We start from the raw sequence: 24,447 nt of genomic DNA, 5'->3' as shown, positions 1-24,447 counted from the left end.
TGATTTCCATTATCACAGAAACGTGAAACTGAGAAATGACATTTCAGAGGATTGGTTACTGTCAGTTTGTATGCTACGACAAGCTTTCTTGGCTTGAGCTCCCGAAGATGTGAGTACATGGTAACATATGTCACTATTCCCAGACTGAATAGTTGAATAGTTAACAGTGAAGAGGCTTAAGCGATGTCACAAGGAAGCCGAGGAGAGAGTTTTCTATAGGCATTGTGCTTTTAGAAGTGCTGATACGCAGACCTGGGTCTGTATCTCATTTCTGCTGGTTCCCCGTAGCTATAATCTACACTCCATTGCAGATTGAGGCAACACAAGAGTAGAAGCGAGCTGACAATAAGATCAGATCTGCTTCTCAGTGGAAAAGTCATAGAGAGGAGGTTTATGTCTTCTCTTCATGAGAAGAATTATTGTATATATTGAATTGTATATATTGAATATATTGAAATAATCTTGCCCAATAGCAGATTATTCCACTTGCAAGAACAGCAAGATTTCAAGAATAAATTAACTTGGTTAGGTGTTAAGTATAAAGAAAACTATAGGTATGAAGTAATACATTTTATTTCTACACTTGTTAAAGCTCCTCCAATGAATCACAGGAATTGCTTGGGGAAAGTGGTGGGCAATTGAAGGTGTGGCATACTCTGAATGTGCAGACCCTGATTATCTCTTAATGATGTATTCTCCATGCAAATATATGCAACAGTGGCGTTAGAGCAGACTGCAATGTCAGTGTGTATACTTGCATATACTTTGTATCCCACTCCTTAAGGATGAGAGAGCTGAAAATTCAGAAAGGAATAAAAAGGAAGTGAGAGAAAGAGCACAGACTTAGATGTATGGTGGCCAGCTGGGCCACATAGACCAGTTTATTTAATTTCATTTTTTTTATTAAACACAATAATTGATCCACATTATGATACGATGCACACTTGTCAACCAAGCAGAACGCTCTGCTAGTCTCTCAAGGCATTGATAACAGGACTAATAGGTGACGATCTGTCTTCTGATACACACATTATATACAAGCTAAAGAGTGATGCGTGAGAAATTTTTCTTTTAATAAGTCATGAATGAGACAGAGCACTACTGTCACACATGAGCTGAAGCGTATGATACGAAAACGGTAAAGTCAAAGGGTGCTTTTCAATATTCCAATGTGGCTTCCTCTCTTTATTGCCCGTTTCCTGCCTAAAACCAAGACTGGATATCTAAATGGTGTTAATCTACAGGAAGAAAAGATGAAAGAGGCCAATTAGACGACTGAAATGCACCCAATCTGTCTCCATTTTTTTAATGCAAGCACATGACAAGCACCCGCGGCTGCTTAAAGTCTCCATTATGCCAGCTAAAAACTGCTCAAAGATAGTTCAAAGGACATATAACAGAATAGAACAAAGATTCACAAATATGAGGGACAAAATCTCTGACTCCAGGCCCCATAATTACATAATAGTGATATTTCCCCTTCCCCTGCCCCTTTTAAGAACATTCTGTAACATGAAATACTCCCAAAACATAAGCATCTTCCCTCTCCCAAGCCGTGCATCCCTTTCCCTCACTTTTCAAAGTTGTTCTGAGAGCTTCACCATGTCCATCTCTTTGCGGGATCTGTGTGTGTGTTATGTGTTTGGAACCGTCGAGATGCTCCTGTAGAGAGGTTGGATCACACGTTGCTATTTACCAGATATATCCCCCATCATCCACCTCTCCCACCTCTCCCTCTTCCTCCTCAGCCTCCTCTGCAGTCTCCTCGGCTTCTTTCTCTTCCTCGTCTTCCCATCCAACCCCGCTGCCAAAATCACCTGAATATGCCAGTTCATCGTCTGTGGAAAGACGAAGAGAAAACACATGCAGGGAGATTGAATTATCCACTGTGGTCATCTTATATAATGCAATAAATTCTGTTCAGCATGTCTTCCACTCAACTTTGACAGAGTCCTCTCTGTACGAATGAGAAATTCTGAAATCAATTTAAAAACACTGACTGCAATGGCAAAATAAGGGCATGTGTTTGACTTTGTCTGGATTTTAATAGCTATTTCTAAACCTTGCCAGGGGACCCATTCTTATCAGGAGCAGGTTTAGTCCAACCAGCCCTCATTTATCTTGAAAGACTTTTCTCACAGCGACAAGCGACGCTTTAGAATGCAAATGACTCTGGACACATGAATGTGGCACTGGTCCCCGCAATGAGTTATGTTGCAGGGGGCCTAAGTCCTTTAACATAAAGGAAGCCTTGTGCAGAATGCAATTGGGGGTGCTGCAGAGAAGTGGGCTGATTTTTGAGTGTTTTTCTTCTTTTCTCGCTTCCAAGTTCAATTTCTATGCATGTATTGACAGTTGAAACCTATGGGATTTACCGCAATCTGGCTTGCCACGAATCCTAGATCCGCCTACTTCTCCACCATTTTGGTCCACACACCAGCACTCTCCCCTGTCACACTGCTGCTTCCTGTAGTAGCCGTCCTCGTCGCAGCTAGGGATGAATCGACCTGGCATTCACACGCACACACAAATAAATAAACAAAAGTCAGGTACAGGGCGGCAGCCTTACCGTACATGCTGTACATTCTGTCTGAACTCCATGGAGGCAAAGGCAGATAAACACATCCTGCATCATGCCTTATTACACGTGGCACTGAGCCCAAGTCAGAATGTAATGCATGCAGCATATGTGGCAGCCAATTCCATATTCCATGAATACAAATATGTTCACGGAGCAAGATAGGGAATAAGTATTAAGTCAGCATATTGGGGTTGTGTGTGTGTGTGTGTGTGTGTGTGTGTGTGTGTGTGTGTGTGTGTGTGTGTGTATGTGTTTGGGAGGGGGAGTGGACAGCTAATCATCATGGGATAAGGGAGGACATAAGATTGGAAACTTTTTCCATTTCTGAACTGTTACATGAATATGAAACACAGCTTGTGTTCACAAATGTGAGTGTGGAAAGATAGGAAAAGGCATGACAAAAGTTGTGTTTATCACTGACGCAGTGGCTCTTCAGAGATGGATGAATTTGTCATAAAATTAAATACTTCAGGGATATTTTTTATTAATTATAATGAAAAACAAGAAAATGAAGTGCGACACAAATGAGACTGGGCAAAACAGAACTGTCCATCCAGTCTTTCAAGGGAACATCTGAGCGTCGGGCTGGCGGCCTGCCCTCTGCTCGTCGCTCTGTGTCCTTGGAGAGTCCTGACTCAGAGCCCAGTCAGCCGGCCAAAATCTGCAGTGCACATATTTACCCACTAACACACACACACACACACACACACATACAAGCAACACACACTTATGGCTGCTTCCCTTTGCCGTCTGTCAGTATCAAGTTCTAATCCACAAGGCTGATCAGGAACTAATCCCCGCCTCCTGCTTGTGATCTGGTTGATTAAAACCCTCCACCAGGAAAGACAGATCTAGTTGGGTTGTAATGCTCTTATAGGAAGTCAGATACCTACCAAACTTTCTTTTGCCACCGTCTAGTACTTGGATCCTCTCAAGTTCAGCCAGGCAGGGCGGCTCTGAGAAAAAACAGGGCATGGTTTTTATAAGAAAAAATAAAGGAATAGAGCACACTCAAAACAATCAGCAAACAAAATCTGAACTCTCTTGTTGATGTAATCAATGACCTTTCCAATGACCTACTTCAGTTTTAAAAACAATTCCTATGCATTCCTTCATATTTTCCATAAAAAAAAAACTCAGGAGGTAGACCTAGTTTCTGCTTGGCTGGTTGGCTGACAGGTGCAATCTCCTAGAGCTGTGGGAGAACGAGGCTGTCAACGAGCAGCAGGAATGTTTTTAGTGGCTTGCAGTGACCATTTCACCTCATAGGGGAACAAGAGGATGAGTAGGATGACAAATAGTGACCGGCGCACCACAACAACACAGAGCTTGCCGTCCGCTGAGTGTCTTGAAATTTGAATGTATGAGCCAAGGGGAATGTCAGCACACAGGCATGTGAAGATGTAAAGCTAACATCCTCCCCACAATACTCACTCTCTCTCCAGAAGCAGAGGCACCACTCGGCGGTAGAGACCTTGCCGTCTCTGAAGGAGTCACAGGATTTGAAGAAGGGCCGGATGCAGACCTCGTATTTGTCCAGGTTGATGGCAGCCAGCTCTGCCTGGTCCAGGTACAGGTCGCTATTGGTGTCCAGCTTGGAAAACATCCAGCCTATAGAGTCCTTACAGCTGGCCACCAGGCTCCTGTCCAGCACTGCAAACACAAAGATAGACAAATAAACAAACATTAATTTTTTATCAGGGGCCAGCTGCACAAATGGAAAATGAAACCATGCCAGTGTGCTCAGAAATATTTCTTGTTCCCAATGTAAATCCACTCTATTCATCATTTTCTTCACACATGATGGGTTCAAAAAATGAATGAAAACAGTATTATAAAACTTATCTCAACCCATTAAGAGAATTTTCAACCTCAGACTTTAAATTTTGGTTAAGACTTGACGCTTATCAGGCATCAACTTGCTGCCAACCAGATCCTGAGGCTCACTTCCTGTTGCTTTGAAGCACAGCATGCTCCTGTAAGTGATGCAACATAATTTCGATGCATCCACCCAAGAGTTTTTGAGTTTCCAGCCCTCTTACTGTTTTCAAACACCTTTGATATCCAGAAAGTTGTTGCTAGATTTATCCAGTGAGAGCTTGATAACACGTGGGTGGATAAAACACCAACAGAACATAAAACTGAATTTGTGAGAACTTAATTTTTCTTGTTGGACTTCCTTTTGCTTTTCCAATTGCACTCACTGCATGATACACTTATTGCTGGTTATGGCTGTTATGTAATTTTGCAATCAACTTTTTTATTGCTCTTTTGCATCAGATACATACAAACAAACTACAATAAAAACAACAACAACAACATTTTGCAGGACACAAGGACCCAAAATTTAGCAATAGATAGAAATGGTGATTACAGCAATTCCTTGATTTTCTCTGCCATCACTTGCCATGCTGAAATAGTAGCAGCAGTATCCAGCACCATGCATTCTTGCCACTCATAGCTCCATATTAATTATATCTATATATGTGTTAATCCATTGAGCTTTTGTAACTGTATGCTTTTTGGCAGCAGTGATGCCCGTTACGTCTATTCAAAGTTAATTTAATGAGGAGGTATCATTTAAGAGTAGCACAGTGGGAGAGCATGGCACAGCTACATCCAGTAGAGGATCACAAACCTCACCCCAAAAAAGCCTCACATCCTTGCATTCCCAATACACATGCCATGTTCTTACATGGTAAGTCAGATGTAAGTCCATCTGGGCACCTTGGAGTGAGGGAGTCCCCTGAATATAGTTGAAATGAATCTGCTGATTCAGTCAAGTGGATCCTCTCCAATGTAGTACTTCAGATCCTTAGTCCATACGTGTATAGTGGAGAGAGCTTTATAGGAAGTAATCCGGAAGGGCCAATATAGTTGAGATACCAAACCTCTTTTATGCCCATTGTTATCCAAAATGGAGTACAAGGGATGGGTGTTAAATGGAGCGTTCCATGGCACTCCGTATGGTTTCTTCTATAATCGCAGTTGGAGATACAGAAAAAAGGATGAGATCACTAACGTTGGGGAGTCCTTTCTCATTGTAAATGTTGGCAAAAGTATGGACACCTTCAGTACTCCAGGCTGGGTATGTGACTGGGACCCCCACAGTGAGAAGAGAATACAGTAGTTATTGAAGATTGGGCTATTAAGATGCCATTTACATGTACTGTTAGATTCCTTCTCAGCAAGACGCCATACTGACAAAAGGAAACTCATTATGGGGCCAAGCTGTAGTTTAGCTTCCAAAGGGACAGCAGAGTAAATCAGATCTTCCAAACTATGTGGGTATGCTAAATTACCCTCTACAGGTTTGAAACAACCAACAGAATCAGAATTAACCCAATCTGATAATGGTCTCAAGACAAATGATCAAAAAATACGTTTAAAGTTAGGAACTAAAAGACCACCCTCTGATTTGTGATGTTGGAAAGCTGTCAGCTTTATGCATGGCCGTCTCCCACCCCAAATAAATTAGCTAAAGACTTCATTTTAACCCTAATAGGATTCAATTCTGAGTTTTATGGAAATAATGATGGTTTTGTCCAGTTAATTTTATAACTGGACAGGAAACCAAATTCTTCTTAAGTATCTAAAATATGAGGTACTGAGGTGGCAGCTTTGTCAAAGTATAACAATATGTCATCAGCATACAATGATATGGAATGAGTGGTATTATTGAAGTTGATGGGGGTGATAGACGGGTGTTGACAAATTTTCTGAGTGAAGGGCTCTAGTGATAAAGCAAATAGGAAAGCTTAAAGGGCAGCCCTGTTGACAAGAGTGCGATAAGGTAACCTTGGTTGATATAATGCCATTAGTGTTTGTCATTGCAGATGGGTTATTATATAATAATTGAATTAGTTTAATGAAATTGGAACCCAATTGAAAATGTTGCAAGTTCTCCCATAAGTAGTCCAATTCTAGCCTATCGAAAGCCTTTTCTGCATCAAGGCTCAACACGGCACATGAGGAGGTTATATCTTTGGCAGTATGAATTACATCGAGTAGTTGCTGAATGTTATCAGATGCAAGCCATGTGTTCATTAAACCTGTCTGATTGTAGTGAATTAATTTTGTTATATGGGGTTCTAAGCGGGAGGCTAAGATATGGGCAAAATTTTTTATTTCGGCATTAAGGATAGATAATGGTCTGTAATTGCTGCGTTTCGTGATGTCCTTGTTGGGCTTGGGCAATACAGCAATTAGAGCAGAATTAATGTCATTGAAAATGGCACCCACATCAATAGATCTATGAATCATGGCTAAAAAGTATTGTCCCAGCTCCTCCCAAAAGGTGAGCTAAAACTCTGGGGGCATCCCATCCCATCCTGGCAATTTGCCTTTTTTCATTCCAGCCATGGCATTTTTCAATTCAGTCAGAGTGATTGGTTCTCCAAGGCACTCAGCATCCTCTTGAGTGAGAACGGGAAGTTTTAAATATTGTAAAAAGATTCACATTTAGCTCTATGTAATGTTATTTCAGATCTGTAGCTCAGAATAAAATGAGCGAAACTCTGCATTTATTTCTAAGTAATTAACTTCTGCTCTGAGCTAATAGCCATGATGTTTGAATATTTTTCACATTTCTCCAAACTTGGAGCAGAGGGAGACTTGGTTTTGAACCATTAAAATAATAAGTTCTTCTTGTCCTATGCATTTGGAATTCAGCCCTTGTTCTTAATAGATTACTCAGGTTCACTCAGACTGAATCAATTCCCTTTTTCCAATTCTCAGTAAAACCAACCCCTTGCTGGTCATGTTTCAGCTTTTGCAAATCTTTCTCAAGTGTATTTATTTTGCCCAGTCTTGTTTGATTAAGGTGAGAAGCAAAGGAAACTGTGTTTCTTACAAATCCTTTAATTGCACCCCATAGGACTTGAGGATCCTCAACTTAGTCGGCATTCTCTAAGAAAAAAGTATTTCTGAAATGTTCACAATAATAATTGTTTTTAAGTAACATGGTGTTAAAGCACAATCTTGTAACCTTGGTAGGAGTATCGGCTGGCGTAAACTGTGAAGTAATAACACCATGGTCAGATAAAGGGTTAGGTAAAATCACAGCTGAATGAATTTGAGAAAATAAAGTCACAGAAGCCAGTTAATAATCTATCCTTGAATAGGTTTTATGTCTCTCTGAATAGAAACTATATTGCCTTCAAGAAGGGCTTACAGCTCTAAATAAATCTGTGAGACTGAAATCACTAATCAGACCTTGGAATGCTACTGTAGAGGGATGAGTATGCTGTGGTGGTACACTTTATCTGTCAAGTAAGGGATCAAGGATAGCGTTCATGGTTTAATGGTTTGGGATGTATAAACAAAGAAATACAATTTTCTGCCCATAAATATTTGTTTTATTGTAGGCAGTTCAGCTACCTTCACTTGCACAGCTTTCAATTACTGTGAAGGATAGACTGTGTCTCAACAACACTAAGGCACTGCGACTTGTGGAATTGAATGTGGCTGCAGTTGCAGTATAGTAGTGTCAGTTTGCCAATTGGTGCTTATAAGAATGCTTTAACTGTGACACTTGAACAAAAGACACATCTATCCTGTGCCTTTTAAGTCAATCTAGACATATTGAGTGTTTAATGCGGCCATTTAGGTTGTTTATATTCCACCTAGTCACATGTAGTATAGTCATAATTACAAATAAGACTAGGCAAGTTATTATATTCCTGCAGATGTACAATAATCAGAACTGTGGAGATCCAAAATCTAAAAAAAACATCTAACATTATACAACGAGGTAGCAACAGCCACTAACCAAATGCCCACCAACTGGGCACCTGATCTGAGAAAGCTGGCTATCACACCACCACCTCACAAAAGGTTATTGATCAAGATTAGAGCCCATTGAAATTATTTACCACGTAAAAATGTGAAACTAACATGAGATAAACAGCAAACCTTGGTGAGACAGGTAGCCTATGTAATGATGTTAAGTATGTCCTGAGATTTTTCTGTGGTATAAAACAATGCTTCCATATTCTGAGGTCCTATCTTTTGTAAAACAGATATCCAGTTGTGAGTTTTACTTCGTCAGTCTGTTGGGTCTGAGTGATGAGGAAGTCGTCAGCCTCTGCTTACGTCTTGAAGAGGTGGACTTCTGATCCATGAGACAGCTTCAGTCTGGCAAGGTAGATCAGGAATGGAGTGAACCCAAGTTTCCTTGCTGACTCCATCGCTTGGGAGAATGAGCGGTGCCATTTAATTGTGTAGTTACTATAGACAGCTACAAAGCGGATGGCTCTGATGATGACCTCAACCTGAGAGATCTGGCTGCCTTCAGGATTTGGTCATTCTCTGTGTAGCATAGCATCTTGCAGATAAATGTGCAGGACCCCCCAGTACTGTGTTCTGGTTCTATACGATGAGCCCTCATCACCTCCAGCAATAATCACTGGATTATTGATAAAAGTTGGTGAAAAATTGGCAAGAGCAATTGAGCTAAGCAGCCATCTTGTCTGCAGGTCACATGTCCTCACATGGCTGCTATGTCCTGAGGCAGAAAATACCATGTGAAAGGCCGCCAGAGTTTATTTATTTCCAGGGCACCAATGGGTATTTGTGCCAAAACTACCAAAAGTATTAGCACCTGTGTTTCTAGACTGAGGTATAATATGATGTAACTAAAGTATTGTAACTCCCTCTTAATACAGTTGGGATTCATTAAGTAGTAGCTCTAACCTGATGTGGTGCTGGCTGTAGTGGTTCTGGCCCCGGGCTTGCTGTTGTTGTTCTGCTTGGCATTGCTCTGCAGTAGCTGGAACCAGTCCCTCAGACGCTCCCCAAGATCAGCCAGATCCTGTCCGGTACAGCTATCTGTGGAGACCACAGGGAGAGGAAGAATATGATATTTGTTGCACCTATTCATGCTGGTGTGATGATTGTTGTTATTGTGTATGTCTGTGAGACACAATGAAAACGAATGATAGGGAACCTCGTATTCTAGTTATTACTGGTGAATTCATATTTAATATATTTGCCCAGATTACTTTTTGTCATGGTTATTGTGTATGTTCAATCTTACCATGATTACTCTCCTTGGAAGTAGGGGCAGCAGTTGGACAAGGACACAGACCTGAACACTTCAGAGTAAGATCTTTCCCTGTAAGACACGCCTGCTGCTCCAGCTTGCACTGCAACGCAAACACATACACATAAGTGCATTGAAACACACACACACACCAGCAATATCGACAAGGGGACACAAAGGTGAGGTAAAATGAGTTATTGCTGCAACACAGATCAAATATTCATGAGGTGACCGACTGTACGCCTTAATTCAAATTTGAGACTTGCTCCTGAATGCGCTTTCCAACCTCTATGTGCACACAAGGTCAGGAATAGTGATCCAAAAGACGAAGCATAAATCAATAAACACATGGGATTCTGTCATGACAATCCACCAGTTGGTCCTTCTAAGGCCATATATCATGGCTTTTTGTCTCTGCACCTCTTGAGAGTTTCTTCACACTGCTCAGCTCTAAATGCATGAGGTGTCGTCACCATTTACCCTACAATGAATAGTACATTATATTATCACGTATATAACAGAGTCAAAGCTGTGAACAGATGTACCAGCATCTGACTGATGCACATATTGTTATACATGTACTGTGTAGTATTTCACTGCACATCTGTTGATAGGTGTCAGGACTATTTTAGCAATTTTTATTACCACAACCAATTACAAAGCATACAATATATAACAGAACATGTGTGATGCTGAATCCACACGTACATGGGAATAATTTTCACTTTTTTTATTCTGAGAGATGCTGTGCAGTTCCACTGCCAATGATTTCCACCCTCCACCTACTCCCAGTGATTATTTACCTACCTTCATTTCTTTTCTATTTACAGAGAGATATAAATGTTCATTACTTTGATTAACAGTAAAAATATAAGCTTGTTAGTCAGTTTATATAAAAATGATTGACTGGAGCAGCTTTACAATAGTATAATATATATATATTTAATTTACAAGCAAACTATTTTAGTGGGGATAATTTAATACCATCTCCACTTTGGGAAGGAGGGGTGTCTTCCCCTCAATATAAGCCTCTCATACTTGACTCATCCTTTTTAGGATTGTATTTGATTTAGGTATAAGGTAGGTATAAAATATGTAGGGCTGGACAATATTGTCAAAGTCAGTATCATGATATTAATAGAAATATTTTTCCATTACTGCTATATTGAATATCATAATATTGTAAATGTATGTAAAATCACATAGATAGAAATAATATAAAACAATCAAATTTGTGTTACATGCAATTAATTGTGTTCTTGTTCGAGTTATGTTCATGTTGTTATGCTTTACATCATAAAAAACTCTTCAAATGTGCAAAACAAAACTTTCTTTTAGCTAGTTTTTAATTACAGTTGGCTTAGAATCATTAAATTGGACAACAGTTGTTAAATGTTAAATGATAACATGATATAACCACACCACTGAAAGCAGATAACCAGTAACACTGAATTATTGCCCAGCCCTATGAGTATGTATTTGTTCCAGTGTACCTTTGAAGCATAGTTGTGTCCGTCTGATCCGCACACAGGCCCAGTGGAGGAGATGGGACAGGGCTGACAGTTTCCATCAGGAGACCTGAGCACAGGCTGCTTGAGTCTGCAGGACAGAGGACACACAAACACTTGAGCCTCACTAAGTCCAGCTGAGACAGCAACTGTTTGCTAATTCTGTGTACAGACAGAGCAGCACCAACCTGAACATGAAGGTCTAGCAAACAGCCGTCCTCCATGTTGCCTGAATGTATTAGCTTATCATTAAACAGCAGGCAGTCGTACTGCACTGATGCACAAACAAAGCTTTATTATGACCACTGTAGCCAGCAGGGAAACACATCCCAGAACCAGCACAAGCCACTGACTGTAAACTTGGTTGTGTTGACCTTGTGTTAGTGTGCTTGAACAGAAAGCATTTTTGACTACAGGTATTTGTGTGTTTTAGGAGTTAGTTAGTCAGTACTTGTGCAGGGGCTACACACACTCACCTGTGTTCAAGTTTCTTGCGGTTGACGCACACAGCTCTCTGGTAGCCCTGGGCGATACACACCTTGTGTCGGCTGCACTTAACCTTTTGACAGGGATCCTTGGTGGTGTCTACATCTGGAAAAAAATAGAAAATGAGATGTATACTGCAGTATCCTCACTGATTCACTTTATACCTCTTCCTCTATCGTTCTCTGCTCCTCCATTCTACCTTTTCCTGCCGGTCTCAATTCCCAAACCTCCCTATTTCATCGCATAACCTGAGTGAGTCTAACATATTACAGTACAACTGTTGGTTTAACACTGCAACAAATTTGCATCTTGAGGCCTTCTGTGATTTATAGAGGGTAAAAAAAAACATATTTGTGAAAATGAAAATGAAAATAACTTCTAAGAGGATCAAGTAGATTAGTTAGTTTTTAATGCATATGTGATATTTATATTTGAGTTTTGTAATATCATCTCTGTAGGCTAAAGCCTCCATGGCCAGCTCATCCAGCCCCATCCATCACACTCTTTGCTAGGAGCTAATGCTGGACTATGTGTCAGCACCGCACACACACTCATATGTCACAGCTGTCTGTTCCTAGCAGGCCTCCTGGAGCCTGAGCTGGATGTCACACTCTATTCTCCTCAACTCCTCCGGCCTTTTTTCACCTACACTATCCATCAGTACAGTACACCGGAACACAGCTTATTCACAATCTATTACAGCAGGTTTCATCTCTGTGACAGAGGTGACTTGTAAATCATGAATCCATTCATCCCCTGCCTGCTCTTACTGTATTCTGTTTTATGGCACTATTATGATTTAGCAGTCGGGCTTAGGCTCTCCTCTCTTGTCCTCTCCGTTGGCTGAATACATTAATGCTGCCTACATCACAGGATTATTGAAGCGAACCAACAGATATCTGATTTGAGAAGCAAATCCAAAACAATACACACACCCCTCTGTCATGGCTGAGCTGGTTGTATAACTGACTGACTGACTGCTCTGCTGGGGAGAAACAGTGAGGCTCAGAGGCATTAACGCTCAGATGCAGACTCCTCATCCATTTTGACTGTCAACAGTGGAGCCTTATTCTCTGGTCGCCCCTTATCCCAGTTGGCATTGATTGTGTAGAGTATCTCAGTGTACTGTATCACACACATCTCCTAGCTTTTCTTTCCGTCTTTGCCTTTCCATTTTAACCTTCTCCTTTTGTTGCTGCCTGCCTTTCTTTTCCTTGCAGGTTTTTAAGTGTGACCCCCCCCCCATCTATTTCATACCAGTGTATCAGCAGAATCAGGGTGCATTAGCCCTTGAGATACTTTCTGACACAAAGAACAAGGAGATTAAAGTAGTAATGGGGATACAGCGCAGTAGTCAGGGGGGCAAGTATTCAAAACTATGTCTTTTGCAATCCATCCGATGCCTATTTAACCAGACTTAAGCCAAAGAAATGAAAAGAAGCAGCATACAAATAGAGAGCAGATAATCCTGCCTTCTAATGGCAAAATATTTGTAAATAAATCTTGTCAGTGGTGAGCGGCTACAATGCTGGCACAGCGTTGTGTTGTGAGTACAGAAGCATAAGGTGGCTGCCTGAGCCTCATGTTAACTTAACAGGCTTCCACGGATTAAAGCAGTGCCTGTGATGATGATGTTCCCATAGCAACAGGCTCCCAGTGGTCCAGGAACCATTTCTGGGTTGACTGTGATTTGCAGCTCAATCTGGTGTTTCTGAGAACTCTCTCCCTCTCTGTTTCTGAAACCCCCGTTGCGCAATCATGTCTATCAATCTACCTTTCCTCCATTTTTTCACATTCCTTTGTCTTCTTTTCATATCAGATATCTCCGCTGCAGTGTGTATTCTCATTCTTGCTCTTCTTCTTTGTGTTTTTTCTCTATTCAACCCTCTATGCACCCACTGACTTCCATTTTTACTTTTCGAAAGTCTCTCCTTCGGTATTAGACTAATGCCTGCAGAAATAAACCTCTCCTAATTAGGCTCACGGTGCTTCAGTCTAATCCAATCCAGATTGAGGTTTATCCCTGTAGATTGAGGATAACGGAAGCAGAGCTCAGGCAACATCCTCATCATCAACCCTCTTATCTACTACTTACGCACTCAGCCTCTAATATCATCAGTGCGATCTTGTCTTCTAATGGTGAACCCAAACATGTGTCTGCTGTCTACAATTGTTAGTCCAGTAAATGAAAAATAGTAAATGAAAAAATAGGCTTCATTTCCCACAGTGACACACACACACACACACACACACACACACACACACACACACACACACACACACACACACGACACAGAACGGAGAAAAGAAAGTCTAAAATTAAAATTGCATTAATAAATGTGCCACTAAATGGGCCACTTTGGGGCAACAAACTTACCTTGAGAAGCAGCTGGATTCGCAAGATCACAACATCACATGATCATGTGAGACTCCATCTTGTCAGGTTTCAAGTTATGCACTTGTGTCTAAACCAATCAGCGTCCTATGAGGATTCTCGTGTAATCTCATGAATCCAGCTGCCTAGCAAGGTAAGACGGTGATAGACAGATGGTTCATCCAATCACCTGCCAAGTATTTTTTTGAAAGCGCCTACCCTTTTCTAAACAGTTTCCAAGGACGACTACTCAGATGGTTCTATGTAACAAACCATCTGGTGTGTCAGGTTAGCAACAAGCTGAAACACAACACTGACATATTATCACCCTGTAAAGTTGTTGAGGTGAATGTATTGGCAAACAGTTGCTTATTTACACATCCAGCAAACAAGCAACATTTTGGAGTTGTGTTTCTGGCAATATTGTAAATGTAAGTCTAGTATTCACTCTCTTTTAAGCTCTGTTTTCTCCACCAACGCCTGAGGGAAATATCTTGCTCATTAGCTGCTAAATGCTCCGCTATATGTTCACCAGCTAGATGCTAACTTTGTCTGGTTGCTGTTTGGTGCTGGGCAGGCAGCATCCAGTGAGTTTATCAGAGCTTTTTTTTTTTTTTTACGGAATATGGTATTTCTTATGCACTTGTCTACTTCCAGTTGTTTCTTATTATTACTTTATTACTTATCTTATTATTTTAAAAAAACAGAACAAAAACTTGGTCAGCTTGAGAATTTATACTATGTCTGCCAAATGACAAAATGTAAATGTAAATTAATACAGCGGTCTGTTGCTGCTGAGTGTGAACCAAAACAATAAAGTTCCAGGCCGTAACACCTAAACAATCATCTATAAGATGCTAAAAACCTCTGTAGAGCTGAGGGGAACTGCAGAATCTGTAGAATCCCCTTTTGCATTAATAGCCATTTGATCCATTGTTAAAGGAATAGTTTGAAATTATGAGAATTTACTTTCTTGCTGAGAGTTAAAGATTGTTGCCATGCTTTTGTCTTTATGCTAAATATGAAGCTACAACCAGCAGGCAACTTGGCAACTCTCTATATTTCTGTTTGTGTACAGATGAAACAAAAATGTTAACATGTTAACTAGTACAATTAAGACGTGCTGGTAGGTGGATTTTTTTCAAAGCTATGGACAAAACCAGCCTAGTTGTTTCTCCCTGCCTCTAGTCTAAATGCTAAGTTAGGCTAATTGCCTGTTAGCTCTACAGTAGCTTCATATTTAGCATACAGACATGAGAGTGGTATCGATCTTCTCATCTTCCTCTCTGCAAGAGAGTGAATAAGCATATTTACCAAAGTCTCAAACCATCCCTCTCACATTATTATTTTTGTCAGTGCAGCTTTAAGTCTCCTGAATATAATAACATCTAAAACCCAAGCCACAGAGAGATAAAATGTGAGGGATTTATTTTGATGACTAATTAGAGAATGATGAATAGAGGAGATTCAGTAACAAGAAGATGATGTGAGGCATGTCTTGAAAAGATTAGTTCAAAATAAATGGGGGTGGGGGGTTGCCTCCCTGCTGGAGTCAGAATAACATGCTGATCCTTTCACAGCCTTGTATGTGGGATTTTGAATTTGATAGAAGCAGCCCCAGGTGGCCTGTAGAGGGGGAGCGGTACAGGGTGACACTGGGCAAATTTACAGAGTGTGAAGGTGAGAAGGGCAGTGGCAGTCTGGAGGATTGTAGCGGCTGTTTATGGAGGTTGAGAGTTGTAGTAGTCCAGACAGAAGATGTAGATGTGTAAAAAGAGCAGGCACACTCACTGTAAGGGGAAGGATCTGATTTAGTGATACTGAGGAGTACAAATATGTTAATAGCGACAGAGAGGTCTTGCAGAGGGCAGGATTTTCCAAGAAAGAGCAGCTTGATTGTCTTGAGTTTTGACAACCACTTGTAGACTTCAGCAAGGCATTTTATAGCAATCTATCATTTGTGCGTGTGTGCTACTCAAACACCAATATCTATCAGTAGCTTCAAGAAGTGTTAAACTCTAGACCTTGTAGAGTGACGACTCAGCGAGTTTTCCTATCTCTCTAGTGTCTGCCATTGATCTGAAGCTATTGATTTGCCAGAAAGTTCACCATTCACATTTACCTTGCCTCTCTGGCTGAGATAAGCTTCTGGAAAACCAAGGTAGGCTTAACTGTGTACGTATAAAAAGATCAGGTCTTTTGTGAGTGCTCTACACAAACACTTGAGTATTTGTGTGTGTGTGTGTACATGTACACTTATTTGTCCTTACAAGTCTAAATTACAGCCGTTCTCCTGCGGTGTTTACTGTCTCAAGAGTGAGGTGATTCAATCACAGAGCAGAGCCAGTTGCTTGATTGATGAATTGACTGTAGAAATCGACTGCAAATTACTACCTCATTCAGCCCGGCGCTGGCTGAAGTGGAGTCAGTCAATGCGGTGCCTGAATGCAAATTTCCATCTTGTTGGCGTTGACTGTCTATGGCCCTGTTCACACCTGGCATTAACAAGCATCTCTGGTGATCCGATCACAAGTGGACAGCTCTAAATATGTCAGTTCACACCCGGCATTAGAATAGGTCTCCATATGCATCTCGATTGACCACCTGTGATCATATCTCACTTTCCCAGTCTATATGCAATTAAACAGGTACATCATGTCTGTTTGCAAAGACCAAATGCGGTGCAGAGGAGAATAAAACTTGGGAGAGACTCAGCAGCCAGACATTTCTCTGTTAGGAGTGGCTGAGATTGCCACTAAAATGCGAATAACTGGTCAACCTTAAAGGTCAGTCCACCTTAAGTGAGCCTGGTCAGGTTGCTAACTTCAGGGCTATGCCCCTTCACTTTAATCAGCAGGTGTTCAAGCAAAACACAGGAACTTGGCTTGGGTCTTGAGGAGTTGTGGCATTTATTCACCGACAAATAGCCTAAACTGTACACACATTGCACCACTATGTTCACAGCTATACTGCTAACTTCATACTCTCTGCTCTGGTCACCAGCCCCCCTGTTGTTTTGGACTTTAATATGACACCACTGGTGTGTGAATGAGTACGTACTTCTGCTTAGGCAGAGGACGTCAGTTGAGTAGGTGGTCCTTCAATGTAGCCCAAGACACATTCAATACACACTGCTAAAAGAATGTGGCCATATTTGGCCCAGACCACCTCTGAATATGGTCTGAGCGATCAGATCTCAATGCTTCCTCAATGTGTCTTGGGTGCATTCGAACCTATATTTAGAACTGTCCACTTGTGATTGGATCACCCAAGACGCATTTTACTGCCAGGTGTGAACAGGGCCTGTGTGTTAAGAGTGTTGACAGTTCAAAAGCTCTGTCTTCCTCTGTGCGGCGGTACTACGGTCTGGCCTGCTTCTGAGAAATGAGGTCTGCAGGCTCGTCTGAAATTGGGAGTAAAGACATCACACTGATTTAGAGATGTCTCAGAGGGACAAATCTCCTCTTTTCAGTCCTTTGCTTCATTAGGCCACTCACAAAGGAGGGCAGATCAATGGAGGGAGATAGCACACTCATGTCAAAACGAGAGAAAGAGAAATAGATAGATGAAGCTTTATGCTGTGTGAAATGAATGTACTATTCATCTGACAACCTGAGGCAAGCATATGAAATTTAACTAAAGTTTCATAAAAGCTGAACACACAGTTGAACATTATGTGCCTGCCACTTGTGAAGTTGATCTATGTCTGTAGGGTTAATAAAAGTCGGTGTCTTATTTAAACCCTATTGGCAGACAAGAAAGCCAATATTGGACAATTCGGCAAAAACCTGGAGTTCAATGTCAATGTTTTTTTTCATAAAATGCCAACATTTTTTAAATTCTCTGACTCACTACACACTCATTAACCACCCCAACATGCATACTCTTCTTACTTTTTTATACCTCACTACATGTAGGGTAGGTAGGTCATATGCTATGGCTTTTACAGTCAACAGCTCTCAAGCCATTTGAAGCCTATGGAAGATTTTGGCAGTGCTCTCCACCACCATCATCAAAACACCAAATGAGAGACTATCTTTGGCAAGAATGGTGTTTCATTCTTCCACAGTTCCAGACATTGTAGCAACTATGTCAAGGAGCACTGAAGCTGTTCTGGTGGCTCATGGAGCCCCATGGTTTTTTCTTTAATTTGTCACCCATCTGTATCTTCTTATGCTGGAAAACACCCTTTGAAAACCTACAGAGCAAAATCAATGCATGAAATTTCTTAGGTTGTCTGAACTGACATATTGGGTTTTCACATTACTTAACTACAAAATTACTTCCTAGGATGTGAACTTTCAGCACTGGTTTAAATGCAGTTTCTCTATTATGCCCTTACTAGGAAATGGCAGTGAAATTACACTAAGTAATTTTTTCTGTTGTATTTTCAGGCTTTATTTGTTCTTGAAAGACTGGTTCATGTTAAATTTAAAAACATAAATGCAGCTTTTCAGATGAAGATCAACTTGTGACACATTAAAGCATTACACAGCTAGTGAACTGTATGTGCAGTGGCCTTATTTCTGAGTGCACACTCTTCATATCTTACAGCTTCAGTGTATCACATTTTTTTTGCAAGCTAATGCTTCTCTGTATTCTTCCTAGTGAACAAACAGCTTCCTCTTTAGAAATTGACCAGAGCACAAAGACATCCTTTCAGTTTTCTCTTTTCATTTTCATCCTATCATCCTCTCCTAGTCAACTTGCTTTCTCTCCCCTAGTCCACAATTTCCTCATGACCAAACCACCTTAGAGTTGGCAGGAATAATGTTGATGTCAGTCGCTCTACACTAAATCAAGCTATATTAGCCCCCACCCCACTCCACCCCCTTCTCACTCTTTTCTCATGCTTTTACTTCTCTCGGGCCTTTCATTGGAAACCATAATTAGTCCTTCATTAAGCTCTTGGAAATTGCGCTAATGGACTCTGCCATTCAGCCGACATCATTTAAGCTGCAAATCAAGCGACAATGGTTGAGGACACGACTCTGTGTCATGACTTCATCGGGCAGAGGCTCAATTAAGTCTGGAGTCTCAGCAGGAGTTAGGAGGACATCTCAGACAGTCGGTCTACATGCACAGCTCTTGCTCGAGTGCAGCAGAGGAAGAAAAAGGAGGAAGCAGAGGGAAGTGGTGATCGGTTGAAGTCGAGCCAATGTTTAGCATCTCCTGGGGGAGGCACATCAGATCCACTCGAGCAGATAAAACAGAGCGCTAACATCTTTCAACCTTTTCGCTGAGGAACCCCTACAAGTGTGGACAGCGGGAGACCACACAAAAAAACAAATACGACACTGTCTAATACAATGAACCACTGACAGTCTGGGAAGCATCACAGTTCAACTGCAGGCCATGGATTCTGTCTCCATGCTACAGTGCAGGCTGATGACATTCAGTTTCAATAAATCATGTGGCTTTGCTTTCTCTGCATCAGTGTACAGCCCAAGTTATATCCCCCATCCCCCAAAAAAGATTCTTATTTGGCCTATATGTATGACTCCATACATATAGGCCACATATTTGGGCCACAATTTGGAATACATGATGGGACATTTTGAGCATGGACAAAGAATATGTAATATTAGCAAGCAAAACCTATTTTGTGCTCAATAAATGTATTGTATGTTTGAGTTCATAAAGGTTCATAAAACTAGATTACACAAGATTAACTACTTTGAGCTAAATGCCAATGTCAGTATGCTAAAATACAATAACAATACTAACATGATGATGTTTAGTAGGTTTAATGTTTACAACATTCACCATCTTAGTTAAATGTGTTAACATGCTACATCTGCTAATTAGCACTAAATACAAAGCACAGCTGGGGCTGAGTATATATCTTTCGTGCTGCAGGTTATTTATTTAATCCTTTATTTAAACAAGCAGTCTCATTTAGATCTCTTTTTCAAGAAAGATCAGTGCACAAGAGAACATAAACAGTATGGACACACACTGCAACACAGACATTTTTAAACCAGAGTAATGGGAGAATTTCAATTTTGACCTCACTAGCGCTAGAGGAAAAGTTAAAGGATCACCAGAGTCAGTAGACTTCATCCTCTGGACGCCGTGGATATGTGTAGAAAATGTCACTGCAATCCATGCAATAGTTGGATCTACAATCCTCGAGCCACACGGATAGAGTGGCTAAAAACTAAAACTACATTTTCTTGAGCCCAGAATAGATTTTTTTGTTTGCTACAATGAAATTATTATTCGTGTTATAATTATTTCTTTTAAAAATCTAACTCATCTGTTGAAAAAAATCTTTCTTTCTGTTCAAAATATACCATTGTGCACTGAGGGATATAATGTCACATATTGAACTAGCAAAAAACAGTGTTCAGGGACAATGAGAGAGAGAGATGAGATGGTGTAAGACTTACTGTCATTAGAACCTTGATTTTCATCCCAGGTACGCACATAATCATCCTGCAGAAATACGAAGAAAACAATAATTTGTTAGCAACTGCAGAGAATGAGAAACCATGTAATTTACACTGCAGGCTTGAGCACATAACATATTAACACTCTGTCATCTTCATAGAGGAGAAGAGAAGTAGTTTACATTATCGTTGCACACTGATTTTAATGTGAACATTAGTCTTACAGCATGATGATAATTAGCCAAGTGAGTCACACTGGAGACAGACAGGTATGTACTGTGGCTGTAGATCTGCATGGAAATGAGCCCAACAAATCTGCACCCGATGCCTATATGTGAGACATATGGCGTTGGGGGGGGTGAGCAGCATTTTAAGTGCTCTGACATTTTTTCCCCCAACTTAATCAGAACATTAATTGTTCTAATTAAAATGGGCAAGTTGAAGGAGAGTGACGGAGAAGCAGAGATAAAGACACACAAAAAGACGAGGAAATGAGTCATGAATGACAAAGATGTCATACAAAGGCAGCTAGAGTAACAAAAACGGGAGAGAACTGACCTCTACCTCCTGGTGAAATGACAGCAAACGGAGAGAAAAGAGCCAATATTAGTGAAGAAGAAGAAGAAAGTGTAATTTTAGATACAGGGTATTATACATTCACTGACATTGTAAAGCCACAAAGAGACTTTTATGTTCACTTTAAAGCCCCTGAAAAATCTTAAGTACTTCTTTATAACACTAAATACTCATGACTACATAAGCAACAAAAGTTAAAGTTCAGGAAAAACACATCATGGATCTTGTAGGACCCCATCACTCTTAATTGAACCATAATAATCCTTTATAATAAAAAAAATGATTAAGAACATTTGTTTTAAGGGCTTTTAATATTAAATAAAGGTAGAAGTGAAGATTAAATTCATACACTGACTGAATCAAGACCTTTCTCACTCATTTTCTAGTGCTGAAACTGAAAACATGTCTCGATAAACCCCAAAATTCATAACAGTGTATGAACATTAAATTAGACACATTTTTGATCGGAGTTCAGCAGTTAGAAGGGGATCCCAGGGGAGACAGTACAGATGTAAACCTTTTTCAGCATATTGCTGTGTCTGAAATAATAAACATGAGTCATTTCAAGATATTTACAACCCCCCACCCCACTCCCACCCCCCCCTCCTTAGTGATGACTTACTCATCACCGTAAACATTTACTGTACTGGAAAGCGTGCGCCAAACAGCTCCCCAGGAGGCGATAAATCCCGACACAACACATGAAATAAGCAGCTCTTGTGAAAGCTGGGACCTTCTTCTTTGACTCTCACAGTTTTATCTCACAGAGGTAAATATTTTCATCACTGGCAAGGACTCCGCTCGAGCATTGAAATCTACCAAACTGCACTAATGTGGCTCTGCTCATCCTCTACTCACTGCTGCGCCAAGCTCATTTCCCTCTCCTCAGTGACAGCAAAATCACTTCCAGTAAACTGGCTTGTGTCTGTGAGAGCGAGAGTCTGGATTTTAAGTCAACACTCACAGCTGAGCTATATGAATGATTGTCGGTTGTGTAGTTTAACCTTGTTGGGCCTGATGGAGTCAAACATTGGCAGGGTAAGACCTCAAAGAGTTTACGACTTGACCATTAATCCGACGCCTCCCATGCCTCCTTTATTGATGCTTCAGCTCCTGCATTATTTAGCAGCCTTTCTCTATTTGTGTTTCTGCCAGGACCGATGAGGAAAGTGTCCTGCTGCGCTGACGGCACTGGAAATCAATGATTTCATAAAAAAGAAAGAGGCTGCAGAAAATGTATTCAGGGGTAAAATAAATTCTCCTGAGTGTAAATGTAAGTGAGCATGAAGCGCAGAGCGCAGTGACAAGTTTGGCACACAGCAGAGAGGTTACATCACCCGAAAAATATGACTCATAAACCCAAATTCCGATGAGAAGACTGCCTCTCTTTACACCAAAGTGATTAGAGGAAGCAGGCTGAGAGTTGAAAATGTTCAGCTGTATCCAGAAACTCTGTGATCTACCTGATAACATCAGAAAGATCTCCTCTTGTTAAACAGAGCGGGGAAGCTTTCCCATCGCATCGAACATGGCAGACTGTTCACCCTGCTGCCGAGCTCCACAATACTGATTGACAGATCGCAATCCCTCATATCTGTGGGATGAGGATCACGACCCGTTGAGCCTGTCCCCTGTTAAATTGGGCTCAACTCAGGAGGAACGGCGCTGTGTCGCACTGATCTCTGAGAAAGTGTATGTTTTTGTACAGGTGTGAAAGACAGAGATTGTACTTATTGAGTGGGTTGAAAAAAGAAGAACAAACAGGAAATTGGTTTAAATGAACCTTTGAGTGTGTGTGTGTGTGTGTATCCATCTGACAGGATGTGCTTGTGAGTGACAGGTGTTTCTGGGTAAATGTCAGCTGTCAGATGCACTCTGAGTTCACTGCGGTAATCCTGAGGGGGTTGCTCATCATGACAGCGGAGCGCATCACCACCTCATCACCGAAAAAGGACACTGTGATAACACTCTCATGTGGAGTGGCGCGCAGGCTCGTGTGGCGGATAGAGGTTTATACTTGACCTTTTCTCGCAATCACTGTTAATATATGCGTTCAGTGGGTTCATAGAACCCATGCAGAACAGCATAGAGCGCCGTACTCTATATATCAAAAAACGGCAGGAGTCACAACATTCAAAAAATAATCAATTTCAGCCCCAAATCTCCCACTTTGATTTATGCCTGTGCAACTTTTTTTTATCAGTGAGGTGAAAAAGCCTCAAAGTAAATACAAAAGGAGCCAGTTTCAACCTCTTATGTTAAACTGATCAAGAAATGTAATTTCTGTGTCTGTCCTTGATTAAAAAAAAAACCAACCTAATAGTTCATTGGTACAGGTTTGATCTAAGAAAGGCAGTTGATTGTGTAGTTCCCTTGAATTTTCCCACAAGGGTTCAGCATGCTAGGCACCTGCACTGCAGACTGAGTGCCACTCTACACTCAAGGTCCTGCTTACTGTAATCTCCCTCCAGACCTTGTTGAGGACTGGGCTACATGCCCACCTCTTGTGCTGCTGAAGTCCCTTTCTCATCCTCTTCCCAGTCGACTCTGTCAACAGCGAAAGGTCCTTAAGCAAACGCAAGAACGCCCCTCAAAGACAAGAGTCACTAAGAGATGAGGATTCAAAGAGGCTGACCATGAACAATGGAGAGCAAAAATCAGCTGATCAGCAAGCAGCAAAACACCCTAATTTTAGCTTAAAATTGTAAAAAAAATAGACTTAGAGTGATTTCAGTATTCAAAAAGTGCAATAAATATCTCTTTTTTGAAATAATGCCTCTTATTTTACATCAATGATAATCTTGAGGAAGCACAGTACTGAACTTAACTCTGCTGGATAATGTTGTAGCACAAAATAAAACCCCAAATATGATGAAATAAAACTGAAAAATGAAAAATGAACTTGCCCCAAGGTTGTCTTCAGCAGCAATGCTACATAAAGCATCGCATCACTTCCTCCCACCTCAAGATCCACATAAAGACTTGCTGTTCACAGCCTCTGAGCTTTGGTTTACAGATCACATGAGACGCGCCTGAAATGAAACAAAACCCCTCAACAATATTCTCATCCTATATGTCCTCTTATCTCTGCGCACACTGGGCTGCAGGGCACGAGAAGCAAGCCCGCTGATGCCTGTTTTTCTGCATGCGCACGGAGCTCTGAGCTCTTGCAGAGCGGAGGCAGAGCATGAAACGCTGAAGGGGTCTGGTTTGCTTCTCTTACAGGACCGAGTCAAGAGCGAGGCTTATGTAAGAGAGAGCTGAGAGGACTGGATGAACAGAAGGTAACGTGGGGGTTAGCGGGAAACATAAGAACCAGATTGAATGGATCCGAATTTGGGGTTTGTGACCCCATATGGCTCACAAGGTGACTCAGAGGTGATGCACAGGATAATATTACCTATCCAGGCCTCTAATTTTAACTTTTGATAAATTGTATTAATCTTTTAGTGTTTTCTCTCCATTTTCAGCATATTGAACAGTTCCCT

The 24,447-nt window shown here is 41.0% G+C and overlaps 1 protein-coding gene across 1 annotated transcript in view; it reads right to left on the bottom strand.

Moving 5' to 3' along the window:
* Positions 1 to 843: 843 nt before the first annotated feature.
* spock2 (SPARC (osteonectin), cwcv and kazal like domains proteoglycan 2) overlaps positions 844 to 24,447 on the bottom strand; it is a 31,445-nt gene continuing 7,841 nt past the window's right edge. The window contains exons 2-10 of the mRNA XM_067610224.1: positions 20,384 to 20,429; positions 11,608 to 11,722; positions 11,117 to 11,222; positions 9,618 to 9,726; positions 9,275 to 9,409; positions 4,016 to 4,234; positions 3,475 to 3,537; positions 2,376 to 2,507; positions 844 to 1,838 (exon numbers count right to left, since the gene is read on the bottom strand). Coding sequence (XP_067466325.1) covers positions 1,693 to 1,838; positions 2,376 to 2,507; positions 3,475 to 3,537; positions 4,016 to 4,234; positions 9,275 to 9,409; positions 9,618 to 9,726; positions 11,117 to 11,222; positions 11,608 to 11,722; positions 20,384 to 20,429 — 1,071 coding nt within the window. The 3' untranslated portion in view covers positions 844 to 1,692. The remainder of the gene's footprint in view (positions 1,839 to 2,375; positions 2,508 to 3,474; positions 3,538 to 4,015; positions 4,235 to 9,274; positions 9,410 to 9,617; positions 9,727 to 11,116; positions 11,223 to 11,607; positions 11,723 to 20,383; positions 20,430 to 24,447) is intronic.

Source organism: Thunnus thynnus, chromosome 14, assembly GCF_963924715.1.
Source record: "Thunnus thynnus chromosome 14, fThuThy2.1, whole genome shotgun sequence".
In the NCBI taxonomy this organism is placed as follows: Eukaryota; Metazoa; Chordata; class Actinopteri; order Scombriformes; family Scombridae; genus Thunnus; species Thunnus thynnus.
The sequence above is the reverse complement of the archived record's forward strand: the minus strand, read 5'-3'. Positions and strand labels throughout refer to the sequence as shown.